General features: G+C 43.0%; 2 protein-coding genes across 2 annotated transcripts; one reads left to right on the forward strand and one right to left on the reverse strand.

Moving 5' to 3' along the window:
* Positions 1-520: 520 nt before the first annotated feature.
* Positions 521-1,386, forward strand: LOC123171022 (uncharacterized). Its single transcript, XM_044588701.1, has one exon. It carries the CDS (start codon positions 632-634, stop codon positions 1,157-1,159), a length of 528 nt encoding a protein of 175 aa, XP_044444636.1. The 5' UTR covers positions 521-631; the 3' UTR covers positions 1,160-1,386.
* A 4,500-nt stretch (positions 1,387-5,886) lies between these two features.
* On the reverse strand, positions 5,887-8,648 carry LOC123171033 (uncharacterized). The gene is made up of 5 exons (XM_044588705.1): positions 8,352-8,648; positions 8,027-8,257; positions 7,712-7,939; positions 7,430-7,620; positions 5,887-6,745 (listed from the first exon to the last, which is right to left on the reverse strand). Exons 1-5 carry the CDS (start codon positions 8,431-8,433, stop codon positions 6,605-6,607), a joined length of 873 nt encoding a protein of 290 aa, XP_044444640.1. The 5' UTR covers positions 8,434-8,648; the 3' UTR covers positions 5,887-6,604.
* Between the last annotated feature and the right edge of the window lie 1,876 nt (positions 8,649-10,524).

Consider the following 10,524-nt stretch of genomic DNA (forward strand, 5'->3'; position numbering starts at 1 on the left):
ATTTACATATATTATACTCCCCCCGTTTCTAAATATAAGCCGTTTTAGAGATTTCAACTGGACTACATACGGATGTATATCAATATATTTTAGGATATAGATTCACTCATTTTGCTCCGCATGTAGTTCATATTGAATTTCTAAAAAGACTTATATTTAGGAACTGAGGGAGTATCTTAGTATAGCAATGCATTGAGAGTGCCCCGACGGCAAAAATAGAGCATATCTTTTCGAATCTTACAAATTTAAAAACACATTTGTCCTAAAAATATTGGTTGCCTTTCTCTTTGACATTATATTATCACACACATATATAGGAGTATCATTTTGCTGGATTTCTTATTGGAAACCGCCCCCACAAAAATAATCTCCATGTCAAAAGAAGGATCAATGTGCAACCATGCATGTACCCGTTGCGTACTCATTTGGGCACACCATGCACCAAAGCAGATGCCCCCACTCCAAAACAGCTCTATATATACCCAAGACATGCCGGTCCGACCCAAGCCACACCCTTCATCATACCTGTCTCAGAGCCAAACAAGACAGAGCCACCACGCGCCTCCCCTCCCGGCACGCACGCACCAAGCAGAACAGAGCAGCCGCCGGCGAAGAGGAGAGGAAGGCGGCAATGGGGAACAGCCTGCGGTGCTGCCTGGCGTGCATGCTCCCCTGCGGCGCGCTGGACGTCGTCCGCGTGGTGCACCTCAGCGGCCACGTCGACGAGTTCACCTGCCCGCTCATCGCCTCCGACGTGCTGGCCGCGCACCCCAGCCACGCGCTCACCGCCGCGGGCTCCGCCGGCGCCGCCAGGAGGATCGTCATCGTGTCGCCCGACTCGGAGCTCAGGCGCGGCCGCATCTACTTCCTCATCCCCACGGCCTGCTCCGCGCCGGCGGCCGAGCTGAAGCGGCCCAAGCAGCAGCAGCAGGGCCACGGCGCGTGCCAGTCCAAGACGAAGAGGCGCCACGGCCACGGCCACCGCAAGGGCGGCACGGCGGTGGCCGCCGCGGCGAGCACGGCGGAGCAGGACAACTACCTGCGGGAGCTCCTGTCCGAGAAGCGGGAGTCGGGCCACCGGCGGCGGCGCAGCAGCAGCGCCCGCGCCGGCGTGTGGCGGCCGCGGCTCGAGAGCATAGCCGAGGAGTCCTCCGACTAGCAAGTAGACTGATTTTCCACTTCTTTTGCCTCTCTACTTCCGCTTTCGGTTTCGATCTTCCGCTGTGAATATGATTGATCGATTGCTGAGGAGCCTTTTTGTCTCTCCGTCAAAGCTTAATCTCCATAATCCTGATGAAAAGTGTAAGGATGCTCATTCATTCTGGCTCGGAAGTCGATGGGGAAATTGAAAAAATGAAAAGATCGCAAGATCTAGAGTTTGTACAAACAGAATGCGGACTAGGTTCGTTGATTTGTTTATTCGCGAGCTGTTCTCTAGTATACTAGACATGTTTGTTTTGGGTGCTGGGCTAGTGACCCAACAGGGTCTAAAACAGATTTGCTCTGAAGAATTAGCTGCCCAACTCGACACCACGCCGAGAGAGATCCGACCGTCGGGCGGCGCTCGAAGGCTCCTCGACGGGAAGATGCTCGGATCTCTCTCGGCGTTGTAGGCCCCCCGCAAAAAAACGTCAAGAGCAACGGCAGACAAACCTCGACATGGCCCTACAACGCTTTTTTTACGGGGGCCCTACAACGCTTAACAGGGTACTCGGCCCTCTTTCCGACTCGAGCATTATTTTGAGATACAAATTCAATAAAATTCTAGCTGCAGTTTGATTTCACTGGGATCTCAAATTGTATTCATTATGCTTACAATGTGAGATACAATTCACTCAACCGATGTTATATTCCACACATATTTCTGATATATTTTCACACGGTTGCATTGTATTCCACCGTCCAGTTCACACAATTTTAGAAACATTGCAGAGACGTTACACTCATATTTCACACGCAATTCCAATCCATTTTCACTGCAACACACAAATGTTTCACATATACTGAACAAATTTAAACTAAAATCACTACAATTATTTTGGGACGGAGGGAATACTTCACAATATGTTGATCCATTCAAATATCATAACCATTCCATGAATATTTCACACACATTTAACTAAAATTCAAACACATAAGCACATGCTCCGGTGCAGCACTAGAAAGATTTTACATAACTAGAAAACCATTCCACAACATTTTAAAAATTGCTATTAAAAAGCTATAATTGTAATGCAACTATTACACAATAATTTTAGTTTTTTCAGTTTTACCAACAACTAAAATAAGTCAAAATATTAATTTGGTTTGTTTTACTCCTTACTGTGGGGAAAACCCCCCACAGCTCAACCAAAACAAATTTTATTAAAGGTGTACAAGAGTCTAAACTAGGAAACAGAAACAGACACAATATCAAACTGGTATTGTAATGCAATTTTTGGATTAAGTAGATCTCCGATGCATATTTTCATACAACTTTAGTCGTGATTAAATAAATTTGATTTTAAGTCAGAATTTAGTTGTTTTCAATTAATATTCTTTAAATTTAAATTATCTTGTTTGAAGGTATTGCTCGGATATGTTCGAACTGATTTTTCAGGGTGAAATTTTAGATTCTGGCCATGTGCTTGGATCCGGTGACTGCGGCGCTTGAGTGTTGCTCTCTTCCTTTCCTCCCTTCCTTTTATCCGGTGAAGGGGTTGCTGTTGGAGAACATCGTTGTCCATGTGGTGTCATGAGATAGTTGGTGCGGATATGGTCATTGTTGTAGTTTGCCGACCGCATATCTGACCGCTTTTGGGCTTTCTTTTACTTTTTTCTCGCCTACACATAGCTTCGGTCTTATATGACTTTGCTATTTGTCTGCGTGTTTTCGCGTGTGTGAGTTGGTGTTAGTTGTGTGCATCCTTGCTATGCAGAGGCCGTATGTGTGCTCATCGTGTTATGTATCTTCTTGATGCTCCATTTTGAGCAAATAAAATCCACCCTTTGTCGAAAAAAAAATTAAATTATCTTTCACTCAAGTCCAATCACGATTCATTAAGTTTGAAATACATTTTAGAAAAGTTTCAGCAACGTTTCATGAACTATATTTGAATTCCTTAGATAATTGTGAAACTATAATTCCATTAACATTTTTATCCAAATTCAGTCACGTTTCATATGATTTTACTACTATTTGAACAAATTTCAATAACAACCCAGCCTTATTCGACACAAGTTACCATCATATTCCAATCTATTTTTACAATCATTCCAAATGTAGTTCGACAAACATTTCAATCATTATTTAACATTTCAAAAAGCCTTTTGATTAATTTTCTCACACAAATCTCAGAAAACCCTTATTTGTGGTGGATGCATCAATAGATGATATTGCGTGCATGTAGTTGCAGCAGTCATCGCGAGCAAGTATAGCACTTGCCGGACTTAGTTTGGTGTCCTAATATTCCATGATTGTGGCGTGAATTTGCACCTTCTATTTTTTCTGGCATTGGAGGTCGGGTTCGAACTTGTTGTCACAATGCTAGGAGAGACCCTATGCACGACGCTAATTGCGCAATTGGTGATCATGTCACAAACTTCTTTGGGTGGGTCGTGCAGCAGGCGATACTAGCTCCCCACGGGCGATTGGCACCTCCCCCAATGATACATCATTCATTTGAACACCACACAACTTACACTCCAACTACACATCATGATGAATCGAAGACAATTGAGTGGCTTGGTCAATGGTAATTGGCACATGCGACTCCATGGGAGCACGGATCTCTGGCTTGACGCCACAGAGGAAATGCGACAACAAGAAGCGGTCATCGTAGCCACCTCAAACAATAATTCCTCAAATTGCTTGCAATATTCATCCATAGTCACGTTGTTTGAAATGAAACATCACATTCATTTACCTGTGAGTAGCGTCGGAACCAAACTTGTGCTCCACATCATTCCTGAATACATGCAACTCCAAGGTCTTGTGCGTGGCTTTGTATGTTTGGAGCGAGAGAGCAACCTTCCCATCCAGACACAAGCCAAAGATATGGGTGTATGTTGAAGACACGAAAATAATCAAAGCACATGTCCCTCCAGACACGTGGTTGCTTGTCGTCCAAGTAAGGGAAGTATATGACATCACCATTCAAGTTGTGTCATTCTGCTCCATTTTACCTCTGCCACACGATGCACCCCACCTCCATCACATAGAGACAATACATCACTGCCAAAACCCTCATCCAGACCCTACACGGTTGGTTAGGCCCATGGTGTGTTGCGATGCTAGTTGGGCACCTCATGCAAATCCTGCAGCCCCTTCCCCATCATAGGGAGAATGTTAGGATCAAGATAATTAATCCTTCATGTTGGATCACTCCAGCCACATATTCATAAGCTCGGCCACTACACCGCCAAGTCATGGAAGTGGTGTGCAACCGCATCATGGAATAGCTTCTCTGGATGACACGTGCGATGAGAGCTAAGTTGTTTCTGTGCGGTGTTGGTGTTGTCTACCTACGACTACAAGTGCTCGAAGCCATCTAAGAATTGCAACATTTTCTATTTGGTAAGTGTTGTTGCCTCACTCACCTTCAACATGAATTGGGTCTACAGTGATGGTTTGGGGGGCACCATGCAAACAAACGTACAACTGAGCTTCTCAGGTGTGATTGTATGGTCCACATGCTAATGCATGAAAGGTTATATCCGAATAATATAACATATCACATATCATCACCATTTAGCTTCATAATCTCTACTACTTCAAAAATAAGTAGTGTTTCTTTTCCTGCCAGGCAGAATTCATTGGCAACCAGTTCTCCCCTCGCACCATGTCCCTCTATCGAATTTTTTTTCATCCAGTCAATTTTTTCCACCACAACATATTTGATCGCACCTTCCCAGTACGCCGCTCAACCACATTAACTTATTACCTTTTGCCGCATTACATCAACTTCACCTTAATTAACTTACCTTTTGCAATGACGTGGAATTAATGCACTCAATTCCACGCCATTTTCAACCGCATCTTCCCGTACGTCCCTCAATCAAATTAATTTATTACCATGCATGACCCAGTCACCCAGACTACCAAATTATAATGACGTCCAAAATCAAAATACTAATCCCAGTCTTTATATATTAAAAAAATTCACCCCCTGTGACAACGTAAAGGCACATACCTAGTAACACCAAAAGAAAATGGGTAAGGAAAACAAAACAAAAAGGGGACTTCAGTCCTTTCATCACCAGAAACAACAACAATAAATAAACTCAATGCGGCCCAGACGAAGGTTAAAACGCTTGATCAACATACACAATCAACAACCTCTTTGTTGGCTGCTTATCAATGAGAAATTGGAAGACGAAGAAGACCAACTATGTATGGAAGCTTGCAGCGGCATCACGGTTGAGCGATATTCATCGGCAGTGTTTAAGGGCATTGTCTGGGGTGCTCTATGGATAGCTCATTAGCCCGGTCCCTGAAGATCGTCGATATCGTCGCTCACTCCACCACAACGCTTGTAAAGCGAAAGGTTGTCTGTTTTCGCTTCATAATTTGCAACTTTGAAAAAAAAACGACTACTCAGACATCATCAGAGATCAAAGGAGCCATCAAGATTCAAGGCCTCACGTGTCCTCAATTCATCAGCATCCATAGATCGACATCGACCAGAGAGGTACACAACCACGTCAAACAACACTGATCTAGACCAATTGCCTCCGTCTCCAGAGGTTTTGTTTCCAGCTGCGTAGTGGTGATGGCTGATGAGCTTCAGAAGACACAGAAGGAAGTAGTGTCGCGGATGGATGATCAGGTACGGCTTTTCGCTGTGCTCAAGTGGAGTTGACTTCAGAATTATCACGAGATGATGCACTGGAACTAAAGGGAAAATAGAAGGACTCAATATAATAATAAATTAATAATGCCAAGAAACACAAAGTATACAACATTTTCAGGTCCCTGGCAGTTTAACATACGAGTCAGACCTTAACCTATCCGTAGTTCTGGACCACTCCAGAGTCATGCATATCTCAAACTTCTGCAACAGTTCAGCATATCTGGACCATAAACAAAAGCTAAAACCCAAACTTCAGCCCGTTTTGTCACGAGGGACAAAAGGAAATCCAACTAAAACTTAAATTCAACTCCTAAACACACAAACATTCTAGCATAGCACTTGTTTTCAACTGATCACGACGGTTGACTTAGGCCGTTGTTGGATAAAAACACACCTCCACATCAAATTGGCCGTACTTCAACATAGAGTCATCAGGGGAGCTAAGAACTCTGTCATTTCCACCCTGAAAAGTCCACTGGAAAACTGATTCCTCAACCTCTAACTGAACCTTCAATTCTCTCTCTGTCTTCGCAGCAACAACATGCTGGAAAACCTTCTTCCCGGTGAGTTTTCCGTCTTAGAGAACAATCTCATTGTCATAGCCACTGCTGAAAGCGACGAATCTCACATGGCAAGGACGGGTAACCTCTGCAGAGACATCGATCACTGCCTCAACACTCAGCGCAAGGCAGGCACAGTCTATTTCCAAGCTGACATTGTCCCCAGGGATAAAACCATATATGAACCCATCCTGTTCTGTGAGGACATCCAGCTCAAGGTATGCGGAAAGTAATTTTTGGTCGGCTGACCCATCCCCTTCCTTTTTTTATCCAAATATCAACTTCTAGCAATACTAGTTCATATGGTATGTACATTCCTCGACAAGGGCTACAGAGTGGCAAGGTAAACGGATCCTACAATTTAACAACTTGTTTAGAACTCAACAGGGCAAATCCACTTTCAAGTAAGTAAATTGGTATATGCACCAATGGAATAAACTCAACAAAACATGCATGCTCATGTTTACATATAAAAGAGTTATGTTTGAAATATATATTCCCATTTATTTCAAAAAGGTAAATTGGTATATGCACCAACGGCTTTGAAATATACTTGCGGGCAAAGATTCACACATATTTTTATTCTATTGCTTATGGTTTCCATTTGTGAGAATAGAAATCATAGGAGTTTTCCGATGGCCTATTTTGCATGCAATACCATTAGGAAAATTTCCATTGACCCTCATGAAAATTTATTGTGTTTTTCATGTGGCGCAGCCAAACAGCTTGTATTGCAGATTCTTTGCTTTTGATTCATGTATGATTCAACATGCCATGACATATATCAATCCTATATTTTTTTTCTATTCCTATGTTTTTAAAATCCTGCGAACCAAATAGCATTGTTTATAAAGCGTCCCGCTTCAGACGCTTAAGCGACAAGGCGCCCTAGCAGCACCTTAGAAACTTGCCCGCTTTAGGCGCTAGAGCGGGTGGTGCTCTCTTTAGATCGCTTTACCGCTCTATAAACCATGCCAAATAGGCTTTAAGACCCTTGAACATGATTGTTCCATTTTAAAACAAACAAGCCTTGATTACCTGGTCAACCGTGACAGGGTCATCTCTGGAACGGTTGAAGACATGGTTTCGCAGTGGCTCCACTACATCCCGAACAGCGAATACTCCATATACACTGATGGGGCAGGAATAGGACACAGAGAAGCTTGATAAGCGCAGAAAGAATATCTGTAGCATCATTTCTGGTTCGGCATATCCAAGATCTGAATCAGCTACAGATGTTAAGAATAAGAGTAAGTTGGTAAGCAAAGTACGTGCATCAAGAGCAGATTAATACCACTACTAGCCTGGAATCAGCCTTACTGGTGGAAGTATCATGGGTCCTGTATTCAATGTGGTAGCAGCGACCCCTTTGGACGCATAAACCTGTTGCCTCAGGGAACACATCTAAAGGAACAGGAGGGAGATCAGAATCCTCGTCCTGGCGCAGAATCTCCTGGCACCGCGCGTCGTATTTGTCGTTCTGTTCCACCATACTCCTTATCCACGCGTTGTCGATTTTCTTTCCTAGCTGCAAGGGGATGTTTCTCCCTGAAGAATTTTGGAGCATCAATGGCGGTCAATTAACCGTACTATTACTGTTTCAATATAGGTACTAGTGGGAAGAGAAAGGATCACCTGGGCAATTTGTCTCCACGTCTGCAAGCTTAGCGCATTCTTCATCCTCCTGCACAACATAATCGTCGCTGTTCTCTGAGCGGATGTCATCCCAGAGAAGTGGATCGCCCGTGAGCGGCCGGGCACCAAAGATATCATATTCAGTTTCATAGTGGCAGCTGACGGCACAATGATCTGCGAACATGTCCTCTAGATAGACGTCGTCACGCCCAGTTCCACACGGTTGTGATTCTGCACAGTGAGTACTACTAATCGGTACGTGATCTTGACTAGTTGGCGCAAATCGATCAAGTAGCATATACCGTAGAACGAAAGATATGCTCACCGCCGTTTTGGCCACAGGACTCCGTCTTCTCCTCCTCCCGCAGATCATGGTCCATGTCTGACGGCAATCCCAAGTCGGACATGTCCGCGCAGACGCTGTCGAGGTAAGCCCCCGCCGGGATTGGCGAGGCGGAGCCCCTCGGTTTCCACCGATCCAAGCCGCAGGTCCTCCGATGAGGTATTCGCCACGCGAGGGTTCTGTTGGCGGCGGCGGCGGCGGCGGAGCGTGCGCGTGGGGAACGGGTTCGCAGGACGTGCTGATTCGGTTCGTCATGGGAGCGTCCGACCGTGAGACTCGTTTTTGCGAGAGGTCCTATACAGCGCCCTATGCGCCACCTGGCCAGCCGGCGCTCACCCGCCTCGTTGGGCTAGCCCGTCAAGCACGAGCGACTGCTCGATAGCTCAGCTCGCTCGATGGTGGTTGTTTCGCTCGGTCGCCCCTTTGGCTTTGACCACTGACTGTTGACTTCTCAAATATTGAATTTGAAGAAGTTCACGAGTTCAAAAAAAAAACCGCACGTTAGAAAAAGTTCATGAATTTGCAAAAATGTTTGTTAATTTGAATAAGTTTATGAATTTAAAAAAAGCTCATCCGTTTGAAAAGATTCATGCATTAGTAAATGTCCATGAATTTGAAAATTTTAATGAATTTTTAAAAATTCACAGATTTGAAAATTTTCATGAAATTAAAAAAATAAAGAATGGAAAAAGTTCACGAATTTGAAAAACGTTCACCGGGAACACAACAAGCGGTCATTATCTACATCAGCAAAACGAAAAACAATTGCATACATAAGTTCACCAAAACATCAACCAAATTACCAGCAAATGGCTTCAAGCAAAAACAAAAACATGATTATCTTTGAAGGCAATAACATGTTTGGTTGGAAACATAGAAGCAAAGGTATGTTTGGTGAAATACCATGGAGAATATGTGTATGTTTGGTGAAATACCATGGAGAATATGTGTATGGTCAAAGCAAAAAAAACTAGCATTTAGAAGAAATTATAAAGTAGTATGGAAGCATATAGAATTACATCAGAATGCGATGACTTGAAAAACCTGGACGGCTTAATTTTGTTAGGAAGCATCAGAGTATATAATGGAAACAACATGAAAATATAGAATGAAATCATGGAAGCATAAACTTATATACATGCATACAACCATGGAGAGAGTGTGAAGAGAGGATCTTCAACATAAAATAAATATGCAAGCACTTCGTATCGTGACATCAACACGGAATATATACATTACTATTAGAATTAATTACTCAACCACAACCTGAAAGGGCTATTGCCAAAAAGATATTCACACACGTCAGGACATGGATCCTTTGCAACATAAAATGAGAAATATAGGAAGCGGGCTAATTTAAATTTGAAAGGCTATCTATGCTCTCGAAACAATAATACTAAATCAAGAAGCACATTTATAGTGTCACGATGCATCGGTACATAAGAATTACACATATGAGACCTAGAAAGCATGGATGCCTTGAAGCAATTTTTTTGGTATAACAACATACATGATACTTATTGGAAGCACGTAAATTTGAAAATGCAAAATAGCATGCTTGCACCAAAGATCTGGGTGCAAAAATTTGTTACACAATATCCAATTTCATCAACCAAATTGGGACTTATGTGAACTTACATCAAACAAAATGTGCAAAGACATGAAATCAACATAGTTATCAATTTATATAACAATACACTGAAAACATGAGCGGATTTAAACTTCAATACTACAATATCAATTGCTATCCATCTGGATATGCACTCCAAAATTGCAAAAGAAACCTAAGCATAGAACAAGTTGAGGATACACCATGGCTTGGTAGAGTAATGCACGCTACGTGTGAGGTGACAAGCGAGCCACTGGTGCGGGGATGGGATGCGAAAACGCATGATGCAATCTAATTTAAATTCAGATGGCTATCTATGCACATGAATTAATAATAGGAATAAATTGAGAAGCTATAGTGCCACAATATATTAGTACATAAGAAGCACATATATGTCACCTAGGAAAGCATGGATGTTCTGAAGCAAAATTTTGTCGGTATCAAAGTGGAAGCTTGGAACATTGAAAATGGAAACAAACTGATTTTGCAACCAACATGAGTATGCATGTTTAGTGTCACCTATGTACACAACTGACAATATTATTT

Source organism: Triticum aestivum, chromosome 1D (genome assembly GCF_018294505.1).
Source record: "Triticum aestivum cultivar Chinese Spring chromosome 1D, IWGSC CS RefSeq v2.1, whole genome shotgun sequence".
NCBI lineage: Eukaryota > Viridiplantae > Streptophyta > Magnoliopsida > Poales > Poaceae > Triticum > Triticum aestivum.